This window comes from Schistocerca serialis, chromosome 6, assembly GCF_023864345.2.
Source record: "Schistocerca serialis cubense isolate TAMUIC-IGC-003099 chromosome 6, iqSchSeri2.2, whole genome shotgun sequence".
NCBI lineage: Eukaryota > Metazoa > Arthropoda > Insecta > Orthoptera > Acrididae > Schistocerca > Schistocerca serialis.
This window is the reverse complement of record NC_064643.1, coordinates 447741759-447759886: the sequence shown is the minus strand read 5'-3', so window position 1 is coordinate 447759886 and position 18128 is coordinate 447741759. Positions and strand designations below refer to the sequence as shown.

At 39.3% G+C, this 18128-nt stretch overlaps 1 protein-coding gene across 1 annotated transcript in view; it reads left to right on the top strand.

Annotated features, from left to right (window-relative positions):
- Positions 1–18128, top strand: part of LOC126483722 (Golgi phosphoprotein 3 homolog sauron) — a 48152-nt gene that overhangs the window by 8944 nt on the left and 21080 nt on the right. Inside the window, exons 2-3 of the mRNA XM_050106825.1 lie at positions 7848–8094; positions 8841–9016. Of these exons, the coding sequence (XP_049962782.1) occupies positions 7848–8094; positions 8841–9016 (423 nt within the window). The remainder of the gene's footprint in view (positions 1–7847; positions 8095–8840; positions 9017–18128) is intronic.

Here is an 18128-nt window from a genome sequence, read left to right as displayed (position 1 = left end):
GCAAAAAGACATTGGCACTACCTGGCTGCTGCATCATGACATTGTGCCCAGTCACACGTCTCATTGTATCTGAGTTTCTGACAGTGCTGCTACAGCCACTCTGCAGTCCCAATCTGGCTCCGGCTGATTTCTTTTAGTTTTACAAGGTCAAGAACACACTCAAAGGGCACCATTTTGACAGCATTGAGCTCTTCCATGTGGCCGTGACAACAGCTTTAAAGCAGATTACAGTTGAGGTCTTTGATGGGGTGTACAGGCTTGGGAGAGTCAGTAGAAAAGATGTTTGTATGCTATGGTAGGTACCTTGAAGAGTTGTTAACACTTTGTACAGGTACTATTAATAATACCATACTATTAATATATAACTTCTGGGACCCATCTTGTAGAATAATTATATAATAGTATGGTGTCCTAAATCAGTAACGTAAAATCTAAATGTAAAGTATAATTCTTACTGTAAACTCGTGTTGTATTCCTACATAAGTGCAGTTATCGAAATTGGTATCATTTGCATGATCAGTGCTTTATGAATAATATGGGAATAAACAATCCTTTGGAAACAAATGCAACAAAGTTACAGATGGCAAGGAAAAGTTAACTGTATGAAGTTAATTTTGTAATTTTTGTTTTCTTTCTCTTCTTTTGCGCTACAAACAGGACTTTTGTTTCCTTATTTGCGAACTCCACAGGTTCACGAACATTTATTTGTAACCTATAAATCTTCAGTCTGTAAATTCATATTTTTAAAGTCAGATGCATCTTGTAAAGTAGCTACATCTTCACTTTTAGAAGATCCATATAATATAACTTTCCTTGCAGCCTTGCATTTAATATTTTGTTTTCAGATGTCATTTTCTTTAAGTCTGCTCTTCATTTTTTTCTGATTTTTTTAAAGATTTCCTGTTCAATTCAGTTTTTACTTAATACTGATGATTTTTCTCTTTTACTTCCTCAGTTTAATTTTTGGCAGCTGTCTTTGGTAAAGACATCATCATCATCTTCTTCAGATGTCCTTCTATCCTTCACTTGTGCTTGCTTACAGTTCTTTGTGTTTTCTGTTTCTACAGCTCAGAACAGGTGATTTTCTTTATTTGTGCTAGATTAAGGTTCAGTTGTGCAGTTCATTTCAATAGACAAAGAACCAGCTACAACATCCAGATCATATATTCAAGAATTTGGATAGCTAAAAAAATCTACTCCCCAGCAGCGGCAGAATGTGTGTGTTCTGCCGCCACTTGGTGAGTAGATAAAAGATAAAAGATTGTTGTGATTGGCAAGCTTCAGGAGCCAGTGGCTCCTCCTTCAGGCAGAAGGGTTGAAGGGGAAGGAAGAAGGGTGAAGGAAATGGACTGTAGAGGTATAGTAGAAGGGACAGATTTTACATACGTCTCCCAGAACTGCAGATCAGGGGAGACTTACGATGCTTGATGAGAAGGAAAGATTCTTTCCTTCTCATCCCGCACGGTAAGTCTCTCCTGACCCATGGTTGTGGGTGACTTTCCCAAAATATACCCCTTTTCCTAGACCTCTCCAGTCCTTTCCCTTCACCCTTCTTCCTTCCCCTTCAACCATTCTGCCTGAAGATGACCCCTGGCTCCAAAAGCTTGTCAGTCACAACACTCTTTTATGTGTGTGTTCTGGTGCCGCTTGGGGAGTAGATTTTTTATCTATACAATTAAATAATTGTATCAATAATTTATTGAGATCAACTACTCAGTTTTCTGTGAAATCATATGAATCAATGACTCCTCAAGAAATCCTTAAGCCTGTAATTCCAGTAGTAAAAGTGCACTTTCACTACCAGTGGCTGTTGCAGTTTGTGCTGATGTTGGTAACACCTTGTGTAATGAACGATGGGAGCTGTGCATCGGTTGGTGGTAGCAAATCATGTTTGTTTGTTTGTTTGTAATTATTCAGTTGAGAAGGGTACACCACAGAATTGCTGAAGCACCTAACTAGTCTGTATTTGCAGCGAGAATGTCAGATGCAGGAGATATAAATATAAAAAAATCTTGCCTACTTCACTTACTTTCATTCTGTTATGTCATATGGGATCTTATTCTGGGGTAACTCATCAAAGCTGTCAAAATTTTTTAGTGTGAAAAAATGTGTAATCAGACTCATTTGTGGTGTAAATTCAAGATCATCATGTAGAAACTTGTTCAAGGAACTTGTTATTTTAACCACTGCTTCTCAGTATATTTATTCCTTAGTGAAATTTGTTGCTAGTAGTACGTGTCTTTCCAACCAATAGCTTAATACATAGTTTCAGTACTGGGAATAAGAACAATCTACATAAAGACCTAAAATCAGTTACCTTGGACCAAAAAGGAGTCCAATATTCAGGAACACACATTTTCAATAAATTGCCAGCAACCATTAAAAATTTTGTTTCAGATAAAGCACAGCTTAAACAGAGTTTGAAAGAGATGAATATCTTAACAGGGACTGTTAGACCAGCTTAAGTAAAAATGTCTGTTACATTTTAGTTTTCACTGCACTTGGTCACTACAGTCAATATTATGTATGTTGTTCATGATAAATTTATTAAAAGTGCATAACATTATTTCATTCTGATACTGTATTAATTCTGTAAGTATTAGCAGTTCTAGTTGATTGTAATGCATTCACATATTTTGACAATTACCTGACAAATGATCAGGGTAGTGAGTATCATATTAAGATGTTTTAATTTTTTTAATGTACTTTCTGACTTGTTCCACACCCATGAGAATCATGTCCTTTTTTTTTTTACTGAAAACTGAATCTAATCTATGATTTGTAAATAAAGTAGGCTAAGACATACAAGTAGGTTATTGCAGTGTGAATGTTCATTTTGGCTGTGCTACACATCAGTATATCACAGTAATGGTATTTTCTTGCAAAGAATCACTTGGTAATAGTCATATTTCAACCTCACCTAGGCCTTGAGCTTCACGACAGGTCAGTCTGTTGGCATATTTTGTTTCTTTCATTTGCCAAATAAATAAGAAAGGCAGTGGCCTGCCTGAAAAATCATAAAAAACCAGGCCATCATAAGTTATTCTTACACTTCCCATATCGAAAACAAAGATAATCAATTCATATAATCTGCTGAAAGTGATTCTAACTGGCTCTGTATCCTATAACCTGATAGGCTACGGATGTCAGTGAATTGCCAATACCAGCATGATACGTAAGAGCTTCCAACACCATAAGTGCACTTTTAGTAATTCCAGCTATTTCATTTGCATCCCAACTACAATGTATGCTTGAGTGCAACCACCCTATAAAATAAATGCTAGCTGCCACATTTGCTTGAACATTAGTCTACTGTTGATATTTTTATCTTTTAATAATGTAATAATAAAGCTCACATTCATCTGCAGTGGAAACTTTTCTTGCATATTTTGGATGATTACAGTTGTTAATGTTGGTATTTGATTGCTGTCGGCCTAATATCACTGCATTACTGTGTGTTAATCTGTGAAATAAAACAGATTTGCAGCAGTTCAAAGAGTCATACCATCTTTTACTACTCTCATGGCTTCGCAATGTTTTCCTGACTCGCTTTTCGTATAATACGCATCATTTTTCAAATCCGCACAACTACTCAAGTTTAAAAGAGAGCAACTTACTTTCTACTTATTATTCCATCTGTTGAAATATTATTGCTGAAATTATTCATCCAGTCTGGCTGTGCAATTGAGCGGTGTTATTTACACCCATGGTTTTGTTGAAACCTGCTCCCATGTGGTAGCCATTAAGGTTAAAGTACTGTTTACTTGTTTTGGAAAAGGTGTTCCAAGTGGTATATGTAGGTGCAAAATTTTGTAGTTAATTTTGGGGATAGGTCTCAGTTAATACTGAGTGAAAAATATGCACCTCTGAAACCAGAAATGAGCTTTTACTTTTCATACCATGGAAGCGTACTTACTGACTAGCAATCCTTTTAAGGGTAATAATAGAGAGAAACCTATTGTCTACATCTACATCCATACTCCGCAAACCACCTGACAGTGTGTGGCGGAGGGTACTTTGAGTACCTCTATCGGTTCTCCCTTCTATTCCAGTCTCGTATTGTTCGTGGAAAGAAAGATTGTCGGTATGCCTCTGTGTGGGCTCTAATATCTCTGATTTTTATCCTCATGGTCTCTTCGCGAGATGTACGTAGGAGGGAGCAATATACTGCTTGACTCCTCGGTGAAGGTATGTTCTCGAAACTTCAACAAAAGCCCGTACCGAGCTACTGAGCGTCTCTCCTGCAGAGTCTTCCACTGGAGTTTATCTATCATCTCCATAATGCTTTTGCGATTACTAAATAATCCTGTAACGAAGCGCGCTGCTCTCTGTTGGATCTTCTCTCTCTTCTATCAACCCTATCTGGTACGGATCCCACACTGGTGAGCAATATTCAAGCAGTGGGCGAACAAGTGTACTGTAACCTTCTTCCTTTGTTTTCGGATTGCATTTCCTTAGGATTCATCCAATGAATCTGTCTGGCATCTGCTTTACCGGCGATTAATTTTATATGGTCATTCCATTTTAAATCGCTCCTAATGCCTACTCCCAGATAATTTATGGAATTAACTGCTTCCAGTTGCTGACCTGCTATATTGTAGCTAAATATAAAGGATCTTTCTTTCTATGTATTCACAGCACATTACACTTCTCTAGATTGAGATTCAGTTGCCATTCCCTGCACCATGCGTCAATTCGCTGCAGATCCTCCTGCATTTCAGTACAATTTTCCATTGTTAGAACCTCTCGATATACAACAGCATCATCCGCAAAAAGCCTCAGTGAACTTCCGATGTTATCCACAAGGTCATTTATGTATATTGTGAATAGCAGCGGCCCTACGACACTCCCCTGCGGCACACCTGAAATCACTCTTACTTCAGAAGCCATTATCCTGTTGTGGAACTTGTTTAACTGTTGGCCAGTTACACAGAGGTTCCTGTTATGAGAAATTCATACTATTGAAAGATGCTGCAGGTTGAAATGTACCCCCTCGCCCATACAACAAATTTGATTAGTTACTTGTGGGTTGTGACACACATTAGGCCTACAAATAAGGCAGAGATAGCTGCCTTTTCCATTGATAGTGCCACAGTAAAAGGCATAAAGATTTCATGTGTTTGAAACCAGTATATAATATATATTGTTTTGTTCTCCTCCTCTGCAAAGAATGGGTTAGGATGAAACTTTCCCTTCCTGGATCTTCCTGTTTCAGTTTTCCCATTAGGACTACAATTCATTACTGCTGCTGCTGGCACTATACATCCAAGCTGCCTTGCAAATATCCATACCATCATGGCTGTTTTTGTTTGTTATTTATTTTTTTAACCAGAAATGTTTACAATTTAAGCAGTTTAAATTTTTCACTTATCACAATATTTCTGCCTAATTTGGTACATAAAAATGCAACTCAGAAAATATCATTTCTTCTGCTTTTATTTTTTCCTTCTCTCTTTGTACTTTAAACTTGCTTCCGCACATGAGAATTGGAACAGCTGTTATGTTGAAAAATGTTGTGTGTATACTTATGACGTCTTTTGTGATTTTTGTGGATCCATGTGCATATAATTTCTTGGACATTTAAGAAGTTGGATGAATATATTCTCTCTTTATGTGAAAAATTCCAAAGTAAGATTGTTAGTTTCTTTAATATGTTGCTATAAGAACCTAAAGATTAAATTGAAGGTACTACAGATACTTTATATTCACAAATATAATCACATACATTGTTGTTTTCTGAGAACAGTGAAGGCCTCTGTGGTTTTGGGGGAATAACATATAAAGGATTGCCTTGATTTTGTAGTGTGAAGCTCCATGAGTGGAAAAGTCACATCTTCACATTTCAAAATGTAGAGTAGTGCCCATAAATTCACTCTAACAAAGATTTCAATGTAAACTTATACACTGAGTAAAACTATTTAATTAGCCTCAGGAAATGTAGTAATTACAGAAAATATGGTACACCGTATTATGATAGGGATAGTTCTTATCAGACGTCAACAGACTATTCATTGATGCTGTACCATTGGAGCGGTTGTGAGAGTTTGAGGACACAATACCCAGAGGCCAACCCTCATGTGTCCCACTCAATGTAGTGTTACTATTATTGTAGTCCTACTCTTGCAGTTAAACTTAAAAACAAGGGTCTTTTCTGGCTACCAGTTTATAAATAGAAATTTGGTAGAGGAATAGAAGTTGTCCAGGAGAGAAGATTTGCAGAAAAGCTTCTTAAAGTCTGAGGCATTTCAAACCACCTGTCCTAATAGAGACCTAGCAGTGGATTCTTTCATGACTGAGTTTCAGTGGAATGCTCAAATGTCCATGTTAAGGTTGTCTTTGGTCTGTACACATTACATCCCTTTTTAAAATTTTCTTATTTAGTAAAAAAAGTTGCTGGACAAAGCTCAGAATAACAGATACATCCACACACGAAAACACTTCAAAAGTATGTCATGAGTGCTTTCCAAGGCTGTAGATGGGGCCAGATTGCAGAACTTCCAAATTACATTTTGTATATCTTCCTTGGATCCTTTTTTTCTATGGTTTTAGGAGGAAAAAGTCTGTGTTTTCGCATAATAAAGCAACTAACTTAGCAAGGACAAGGAAAATGGAGATGGCTGTTCATCTAATAAAACCTCTATAACAAGGAATCTTTTTCTGTAAATGCAAAACTCTGACACTATAACACTATCATTAAACCAGAATGCTTTTGTGTTTCAGAATGCTGTTTGTTAAATACAGGTAAACAATTAGGTGAATTATAAAAGAAGGAAAGAAAAATAATCAAGGAAGTCTCGGAACCAAAATTTGAGAATGGGAAATGGAAATTAAGAAGCAATAAAGGCACAAGTTATTTTGTGTGATCCTTAATAGGCCAAACCAATAATAATGATGATGGTGGTGGTGGTGATACAAAAAATTAGATAATTTACTGGCACTTAATCTACTTTCATATCAGCCTTTAACATCTCTGCGGTTTGCGTCTCACACTTTGCAGTAGTCTTAACAAGCCATGTGTGTAAGTTTTGCTGAGATATTTGCAAACAGAGACAGAATGTTGCCAGTAGGGGGCATTGCTCAGTTTCTGCAAGGGGCGTGCAGTGCATTTGTGTAGTTTGCAATTGAGGAAGATCAATAGATACTGACAAAGTGTGAACTTTCCTGCTAGTAGATAGTGTAATAAATATGCTTTCAGTGTCAAGTCAGCATTTTCTGGATACTCAATGCTGCAGTAAGAAAAGTACTAATTCTGTAAAAGTAATGCATCCATGAGCTGGTCTTGCTGCAAAAATCCGAAAACTGGGTTCATACGAAATGGAATAAAGTTTAGTGTTGTGGTGTATTTATAAAGTGCTAAAAGCTAAGACTACACTGAACAGGGCAGTACAGCATGAAGAATCATCATTAGTTTAGCTTTTTTTAAGATTTGTAAAAGTTGGTAGGCAGAGTGGAAGGTAACAGTTTATGGGAAACTGGTTGGAGCCTTTGGTGAATTTTGTGTTATGGTCATTAGGCTGTGGTCAAAGGCATATTTATGTGCATAATGTTTCATCTTCTAATGCTGGAGACATCATCAGAGACTATATGTACTCAGATAGAAGTTTCAAACTTCAACAAGCTCGGGAACTGTGAAATCCTACATTGTATGATCAAACTGGTTGGGCGTAATCATTGTGGACAGTTTGGTGGCAGCAGTTCAGTCAAACCTGAGATAGTGGTAGTAAGTGTTACAGCCTGCTTTAGTTCCCATAAATGTAAACACACACACACACACACACACACACACACACACACACACACACTCACACACTTAAAATTTATAAGTTTACAGTTGTTTTATTTTTCAGGGCTACACTTCATTTTGGAATGATTGTATCTCAAGTGGTCTTCGTGGATGTATACTAATAGAATTGGCACTTCGTGGTCGTATTGAACTAGAAAAGCCAGGAATGAGACGCAAGAGCCTTTTGAATAGGAAGCTTCTTGTCAAGAGTGACACTCCAACAGGTGATGTGTTATTAGATGAAGCACTGAAACATATGAAAGAGACAGATCCACCTGAAATTGTACAGAGCTGGATTGAGTACTTGAGTGGTAAGTCCACAGCGTTTACCAGCCAGTGGTTTTTTTTGTGGCTACCATGACTTACACAGCTGAGTTTGCAATTCTATATGCTATATGTTAATTACATAAGCCACTGAATATCATTAAACATTGTCAGTCATAAGAAACTCTACACCTGAAATTCATTCAAGAAAAATTGTAATGCTGCCTACGTAGTACATATGTAATTTTTTGTTTTTATATTTTGAATAAAAAAAAGAAAAACAAGATTTAACCTCAGGAAATTCTGATCACTTACACTGAGATGAAACATTTTATTAGATGTAAGTAGCACGACAGTGCAGTGTGTATTTTGTTATGCAAGTCAGTTGGTACATGATAAATCTTGCACAATGGAAAGTCCAGGATGGAATAATGACAATGTTGTGAAAAGCATAGACTGCTGCTCACCATACAGTGAAGATGTTCATTCGCAGATAGGCACAACAAAAGAGTGTTAAACAAGTAAGCTTTTACAAAACACACACACACACACACACACACACGCACGCACACAAACGCATCTCACACACATGACCAGTCTCTGGCTGCCGAGGAAGTCTGCCCTTGGCAGCTAGGGACTGTGCATGTGCGTAAGCGATTCGGATGGAGGACTTTCTGGCTGAAAGCTTACTTGGTTGACCGTCTTTCTGTTTTGTCTATCTGCGATTCAACATCTCTGCTGTATATTGATAGATCTCTTGTGTAATCAGAACATTTCGTCATTTCTCTTCTAGGTGAAACTTGGAATCCTCTTAAATTGAGATATCAACTTAAAAATGTTCGTGAGAGGTTAGCTAAAAACCTTGTGGAGAAAGGAGTGCTAACAACTGAGAAACAAAACTTCCTGTTGTTTGATATGACGACTCATCCACTTACTGACAATGTTGCAAAATCCCGTCTGGTAAAGAAGGTAGGTTGAGTAAAACTACTATTAAGTTAAATGTTGTTCTATTTTTCATAATTTAAATAGTCTAACAGTTGCCAAATGAAATGTAACGAAATGGTAGACTTGATTATCTGGTGTAATTTGTTTCATTGATAAGTGTTGCAGAGTCCTGTATATTTCTGCAGTGTTATTTGTCACTGCAAGATGCTCATTAAGTTTTCTAATTTTTTTCATATACTAAATTTCCATTAAATTTGTGGGCGATATTTTCAAATTCCAAAGTGTGATTAGGTCTTTATGTTGTTGTGGCAGGTTTCCCTCAGCTTCCATTATATTTCGACAATCACCGTTTTAAGACACAAAGGAATTACAGACATTGGCTGCAAGCCAGATTGGGATTCAAACATGGTCTTCTGCTTACTAGGCATATGCTGTGACCACTTAAGCCATCCAGACACAGTGGCCATGGCAACTGCAGTGACAACCCTAGCATGCTTCCTGTCAGACCTAAATTCTCAACTTCTCCATACACTACTAAGGTAGTGCCCCTGCCCATGATCCTCATTACTCATGGCATTTCACCGATTCTCGTAAGAGTTTGAGCCTGGCATGACGTCTTACTTCTGAAGAACAGACCACCCGCCCCCCCCCCCCCCCCCTCCCACACCACCACCACCTTTAATTTGTTTTATTTTTTTAAAAATTGTTCCAATTTTATGATATGTTCAAAAGTATGTATAATAACTACTGGTTTGAAGCAACGCTGCTGTACAGGTTGATAAATCGTTAAAACGCAACCGATTCAGCGGCGTGCAGCTGGCCAGCCGGTGGGCGGGTGGCCAGCGGCATGCAGCTGGCCGGCTGGCCCATTAGACGGACGGGCGGCTGGGGAACATTATCACCGTCACCCGGGACTCTACGCGTACCTACAATAGCAAAAAAAGAAATGTGAATTATCTTGTTTAAGAATTTGTTAATACAGTACATGCAATAAAATATTTTAGTCAATACCGGTACGTTTCCTCTCTTACCACTCTATTAATCACTTTCATCGTCACCACTAGCGGGAGAATCATTGTTGTCTTCACCATCTTCCCGTAGAGTGTCTTCCTCTGTTCCATCCAGTGAATTTGTGATTCCACATTTTTTGAAGGATTTTTCCGCCAGTGGTTGCAGAATGGAGTCCCATGCACTTTTCACCCGTTCACAAATCTGGGACAAATCCAGCCGTTTGATTTTTCCATTAGGTGTGAACTTACGGTTTTCATCAGCCATCCATTGCGTATATTGCTGTTTAAGTGCGGCTTTGAATGGTCGATTTATACGCACATCTAATGGTTGTAGGATGGATGTTAGGTGTCCAGGGATAATGACCAAGTCAGTTTTCCCTTTTTTTTTTAATTTGCCTTGCACTTCCTTAGTTGTATGTCTGCGAAAGCTGCCCAGGACCAACATGTTTCATAAATTCAGTAACGCACCAGGATGATGATGCCAAACATGTTTCACCCAGTCAATTATAAGTTCATTGTCCATCCACCCTTTCGGATTCACTCTCACTAATACCGGTATGCCTTTTACTGATATTTTTGGAATAGTTTTCCTTTTAAATATCATTTAAGGTGATAGCTTTCGTCTATCGCCACCACAACATCACTGTACATCTTCGTTTCTCACTGCCGCCAGTTCGTATCATGATGCTGGGTTCTCCTTTCCTGTTCACTTTGTTGTTGAGCGGCATCGCAAAATAGACTGGCGTTTGAAACGCATTACCAATTTGCGATAATATATAAGACTGTTAACGGTGCAGATTTAGCACATAACGATGAAAATTCACTATTTTTTCCTCGTAATCGCCTGGAAGCCGCTGAGCGATAGTAGTTTTCCTCCGGAGTCCTAAACCATTTCGGTTGAAAAATCTTGATAGCCAGCCCCGACTAGCTTTGAAACTGGTAATGCCTAGTTCTTTGCCTAAAGACAATGCTTTGAGTTGGCAAATTTCACTTGTCACCGCGCATCCGTATTGTCGCTTCTCATCAACATAATCGCAGAGCCTTTTCTAGAGGTCCGGATGCTTGGCTTTTTGGCCGTGAAATGCCCTGCGATTACTATTAGTTTCTTGAAGCTGCATTTTATTTTTTCGCCAGTCACGAATACAACTCTCACTCATGTCGTACTTTCTTCGTGCTGCACGGTTTCCAATATTCTCAGCTTCTTCAATAATTTTCACTTTTTCTTTAGCAGTGTACGAATGATAACGAGAACTTGTAGACATAATTAAAAAGTTTGAAGACGTTAACACCTCACTCCTAACGTGCTACTGATGCGTCACAGACTGAGGCCACAACAATGCAATAGTATAATGGGATGTATTGTTGGAGGTGGAGCAGTACCAACAATGTTTCGAATAATCCGTGCAGCCCAGTTTTTTTGTCCTGAAATTCGGGAAAAAACATGCACAGATTTTTAATATAAAAAAATAGGAACAGGGGGTTGTATCAGTAACTTCTGGTAATTGACCAGTGAGTGAGGAGATAATGTGTTTTGTATCTAGAGTGGAAGCAGTTCTATTAAATTTTGGTGTTGGTATAAATATGAAATGTGTGTGAAAAGCAGTGGCTGCAGTCACAAAAGTTAACAATCACCATAAAATAAATTTGTGGCACATGATATGTAGCCAAATTGACAATGCAGTCTGTATCACACATTAACAGTGATCTCTAACTATTTTGAGAGTAACTGTTGTGTCTGTTTAACAAATGTTGCTGAAGTTGATGGTGTCATATCATATACATTGGCGCCATCCATTCACAAGCATACTATCACCTTTCTGACTAATCGATACCTGAGGCTACACTGTAGACCAATGTGACAACCATCTTCATGCCAAAGAAGCAGTAAAAAAAAAAAAAAAGGTGGAAGATGATTATTGAAGATGGCCATTGGTTCCCAGCATATCCACGACATTTGGGTGTGGAATTCGTGAAAGCAAACAGTGGTTATCTTTTTCTGGTAGAAAAAGCAATTTATAAGTTAATTTGTGATTATTACATAGGTGTTTGAAAGCCATATCTGATCCTTACATGACATAAAGAAAGAATGAAACGATTTCCATGATTGGCACACATTTGTTTACAGTCATAATTTTGGTTATTGTGTCATTCTCAAGACTCTTTGGAGTCTGTGATTGCGTAATCATTTCTCTTAAGAGAAATACAGATAACAGCGCCTAGTGGACTGTACTTTATGACCATACGTAATAGTTAAACTTTTGTCTAGCAAGTTGTTTGTAAGAACATGTTACTCTTCAAAATACTGATTTTGCTCTCTTGTTGCTCCACCTACCAAACCTTTCCTTCTCAATCAGCAGCTCATAAATTTCAACAAACTCCCCTTTCTCAAAGTTTTTCTTTCTATCTGAGACACATTGCCACCAACATACAGAGTTCGTGGCATATAAATTTGTTTCTGCAGATATACAGGGTGTTTTAAAATTCCTATTACAGGCTTCTAAGGACTGTAGAGGGGCTAGTAGATGAAGTTCTGACAAGGAACCCATGTCTGGAAATATATGATTTAGATATAAAATCAGTTTGACGATCGAATCACTTTCAGATGTTCTGCTTCATCGAGCACACACAAGCAGAGAAGGGGGTGCCATTATCAGTCCCTGTTGTCTGTATGACATTACATAACACGTTCATCTTACTAAAACGGCTGTGAGGAGCTGATACATTCGAAATTAGGAGAGTTGGCTGTGGTGCTCCTCAGGTGCACTGCACTCTCGATTTTGAAGGGGACTTCCTTTGTCATGTAAAAGGGAACCCGAGGGCAAGTACTTGAAACATTGCCCGTGCCTTATGCTTTTATGCTCTTACAACATGAAGGGCAGAGCTCATTGCCTCTGCTGTGTGCATACCATAAAGTGGGAGATTTGAAAGTGATCTGATCCCCATACTAATTTTACATCCAAGCGATCCATTTCTGGGCATGGGTTCCTTATCAAATCATCATCTACTAAATCCCCTCTACAACCTGTAGAGCCCTGTGATAGGAAGTTTGAATCACCCTGTATACCCACAAATAGAGGAACTGTTAAATACTTCCCAGTTTAAATCTGTTGGCAACGAAACTTTTGACCCTCTACAAATAACACTTAGAAAAGTGGCCACTGTTGCTGCATCTCTGTTCTACTCCATCAAAAATAGTGCTACATTCTTTTAGGGTCATCTCACTGTCACACTCATCACATATGTTACATTGATATAAATCCATGCAATATAAACCACACTTAGTCACTGTGAACTCAGTCAAAATGCTCTGTTTAATTGAAGTGGCAGCCACTGCTCCCACAAAAAATTGCAAATAGCACAAAATCATTAATAACTTGCAAAGAACATAGAATGGTTTCATTTTACTGCTCTGAATACATCACCTCCTTTTTCGCTTCTCATTCGTTACTTAAAACTAGCCTCCCATAGGTTATCCAAACCTGATAACATTGCCAATCTGCAAGCCATAGAGCATCATAGATGATGTCTGCCCTGATTTAGACCTTAGCTTCCATTGTTAAATCTGAGACTTGTGGCTGGCAGTTCAAGAGCAACTCTAATTTTGTTGTTATCCACTTCCTTTTTCCCTTCAATTTCATAGAACTGCAGTTTATTGTGTTAAATAATAATTAGGGATTGACTGACAGTGTCAGATAACTAGTGATCTGAGGCATTCTGATGTATATGCTGCTTCTAAGGTTACTTGCTGTACTGCTGGATCCAGTCATAGAAGGTCCACAATATGTGTCAACTGCATGCTGATGGTATTCATTCTTGCTGGACCAGAGTTTGGGCCTAGACGGCCCCACGCCATGCTCGGTGGTGAGGGGGAGTGTGGCTGCAATGCTGGGAGTGAGTCTGTTGCCTTCCAGCCACTGTCTGTCATATCTCATGTCTGATTGTCATGTTCTGCTTTGATGGAGCTTATTATTGGACCTTGTGCCTTGCTCAGTTGGAAGGCCTCTATTGCAGAATTAATGGGCAACAATAAGTTGTTTGTAAACCAATCTCCAGTTGTGTGGATCATTTGTCCAATATAAATTTTTGTGCATTCACATGGAACTTGGTACACCTTAGACCCAGGTCCTCTTTCACTGTCTCTAACAAAGATCGTGTTTTGGCTGGCTCTGTGTGGTGTTTTTGTAGTAGTCTTCCAATTTTTTATGACATGTTGCCAGCAAACAGCACAAAAGTGATCTCATTATTATCGTCTGTGTTTTTGACCATTGTGTCATCCTTGGGGCTCTTGGATTGCAGGGCTGTCCAAACCTGTCAGTTTCTGAATCCTGTCTCACAGGAGATGTAGTTCAGGTGCTGCTACAGCTCAGTCATTGGACATGGTTAGTTTGAAATGGACTATGCCCTCTGTACTAGTGTTGAGCATGTTGTTGTTCTCCGCACATTATTTAAAATGGTTTTGATCCCATGAAAAACATTTATTAAAATGGTGGATGGTTTGTCAATCTAAGACTGTTTTCAGACCAACTCTGAAACATAAGTACAATTACAGACTTAAAGGGACATCTAACAACAAGAGATACAAATATAAACATATGAAAGTAAGAATAATTAAAAGAATCAAACAATGAAAAATCCAGGATGGAATGTAACAATATTATGAGAAGGAAAGTGCTACTACCATATAGTTGGAGATGCTGAGCCACAGATAGGCACAACAAAAAGACTGTCATAAATAAATAAAGCTTTCAGCCATTAAGCCGCCCCCCCCCCCCCCCCCACACACACACACACGCACACAGTCTCAGGCAACTGAAACCACACTGCAACAGCAGCACCAGTGCATGATGGGAGTGGTGACTAGGGAGGGTAAGGAGGAGGCTGGAGTGGGGAGGGGGAGCGATAGTATGGTGAGGGTGGCGGACAGTGAAGTGCTTCAGGTTAGATGGAAGGCAGGGGAGAGGGGGGGGGGAGTAGCAGAAAAGGAGAGAAGTAAAAAGACTGAGAGTGGTGGTGGAATGAAAGCTGTGTAGTGCTGGAATGAGAACAGGAAAGGGGCTGGATGGGTGAGGACAGTGACTAATGAAGGTTGAGGCCAGGAGGGTTACGGGAATGTAGGATGTATTGCAGGCAGAGTTCTCACCTGCGTAATTCAGAAAAGCTGGTGTTCGTGGGAAGGATCCATGTAGACAGGCTGTGAAACGGTCATTGAAATGAAGGATGTCATATTTCCAGAGTGTTCAGCAACAGGGTGGTCCACTTGTTTCTTGTCCACAGTTTGCCGGTGGCCATTCATGCGGACATACAGCTTGTTGGTTGTCATGCCCACATAGAATGCAGCACAGTGGTTGCAGCTTAGCTCGTAAATAATATGACTGGTTTCACAGGTGCCCCTACCTTTTATGGGATAGGTGATGTTTGTGACCGGACTGGAGTATGTGGTGGTAGGAGGATGTATGGGACAGGTCTTACATCAAGGTCTATTACAGGGGTATGAGCCTTGAGTGAGGTAAGGGGTTGGGAGCATGAGTTGTGTAAGGGTGGATGAGTATATTGTATAGGTTCAATGGACAGCAGAATACCACTATGTGAGGGGTTGGGAGGATAGTGGGCAGGACATCTCTCATTTCGTGGCTGGCGGAGTATGTAATTCAGTTGCTCCAGTCCTGGGTGGTACTGAGTTACAAGTGGAATGCTCCTTTGTGGCCATACGGTGGGACTTGAGGTGGTGGGAGACTGGAAAAATAAGGCACAGGAGATTTGATTTTGTACAAAGTTGAGAAGATAAATACGGTCTGTGAAGGCTTCAGTCAGACCTTCGGTATATTTCGAGAGGGACCGCTCGTCACTGCAGATGCGACTACCACGGTTGCCTAGGCTGTATGGCAGGGACTTCTTGGTATGGAACCAGTGGCAGCTGTCGAAATGGAGGTATTGCTGGTGGTTAGTAGGTTTGATATGGACGAAGGTACTAATGTAGCCATCTTTGAGGTTGAAATCAAAATCTAGGAAGGTTGAGTAGGACCAGGTGAAACAAATGGGGGAGAATTTGTTGCGGTTCTGGAGGAATGTGGATAGGGTGTTCTCACTATTGATCCAGATGGCAAAGATGTCATCAGTGAATCTGAACCACGTGAGGGGTTTAGGATTCTGAAACTAATATATGTACAAACCCCTCCCCCCCTCCCCTAACATTTTCATGTCAATATAGAAGTGAAATCTGATGTGTGTTTTGATAAAAACAGCCATGTTCTCAGGTTCCATTGTAATACAACCTCAGGGAGGGCAGTTGTCCAAAACATTTTTTTCTAATTTAACAATAAAATTAAATAAAATTAATTTACAAAAATATAATTGGACAATTCTAACATGTTTTCAGAAACTACATGTCCGAATGGATATTCAGGGAAAAACTGTCAGAATTCCATTTTTTTTTGTTTATTTTCAAATTTTTACAGTTTGCTGTAAAGTAATGCATTGTATCAAACTTTCAGCAATTGCTGCCAACAGAATGTAAATAAAGCAATAAAAATTAGCAAAAGTTCATGATATTAGATACAAAAGCAGTATACAAAATCTCAGTTCACAACTAGATAATGGGTGTCATGGCCTTGGATGACTTGACATAGATTGACCCGTTCCCCTTTTTTTCAAACCCCGTCACCAACAGCCTGTGACATGGTCGACAAAAATCATTGCAACAGCGAGACAGGCTCATTGAAGAGCCCTGCAATTACATAAGTGACATCCTGCACAGACACTCTCATCACTTCATGTGGCTTTGTGCAAAGTATTGCTATGTAATTAATTGCAGTAAGAAGGAATTCTGATAGCACTCATCTCCTTCTTGGGAATATACACCTCTTGATCCCAGGTGTGCACCAAGTTTCGTAGTCTGCTGGGCGGGCACATACAAACAACTGTTGGAGGTCACCTCCATTGTGGTGGTATTTCTGCCAACATATTATTTCTTGCTGAATGATTATGACCCACTTTGCCACAGTGTGGACATACTTTTTTTGCTCAACTACCTTTGAATGTATTAAAGACATCTCTCTATCCCTTTACCTTCACCTTCAAAGTATATAATGAACCTTACACTGGCTGGGATCTCCTTCAGGCTCTTGCCCTGTAAGCCCTGATTTGATTTGTAATTAGATGATCCAAAGAGCTCCATCTGCCCAGGATCTTCAACCATGTTTGTGTATTTGGTTAGAAGAGATATTCCCTTTGCAATGGGAGACAGTATCATCACAATTCTTAAATCAGAGAAAAACCCAGCATTCATCGACAGCTATTGACTGATTAGACTGACCAACATGCTCTGAAAACTGCTTGAAAAGATGGAAGGCCTATGATTATGCTGGGTTTTTGCATCACAGGGATATTTGTCGTGCTGTCAGTGTGGTTGCAAACTACAATCCAACAGACTTTTCATAAACAATAACAGCTCAGTGCAATCTTTTTTGACCTAAATAAGGCATATGACACCACCTGGTGCCATATTCAGTATTTTAATGTTGTTGGACAGTCCCAATTTTTGGGACTCTTCTATGATAAAAGCTGACATGCCTCCCCATATTAAACATATAAAGAGTAACTGCATGTGTAAGCATAAAATTCTTTGCTTCCTTGCCCACACCTCTTGGGGTATGGATCGTGTTACTCTATACCCTATTTACTAAGCCTTATTCTGTACTGTGGTACAACATTTGCGGCTCAGCAGTACCTTCGACTTTGAAATTATTGGACTTAGTCCATCATCATGAAGTAAGACTGACCACTGGCACCTTCTTGACCAGTCCTGTAGACAGTGTCTTAGCTGACATTGGGATCTTACCTCGTCAGTTCCAAGTTTCGCTCACTTAACGCAATCGCTATCTACCAATTTCTTAATAATCCAACTTGACAGATACTTTTTGCGTATAAAGCGTACCGATTCCGTGACACCTACCATTAGCTGAGACTACCAGTTGGAATACACATTGAGGATCTCTGCCAGGATCTCCGAATAACCCTCTTAGCGCATGCCCGCCATGTTTTCTCACACAGCACTCCTTGGTTCGTACCCAAACTGTGAATTGGAACAAATCTGTTCCAAGGACCTAAAGTTTGTCATCCCACATGAC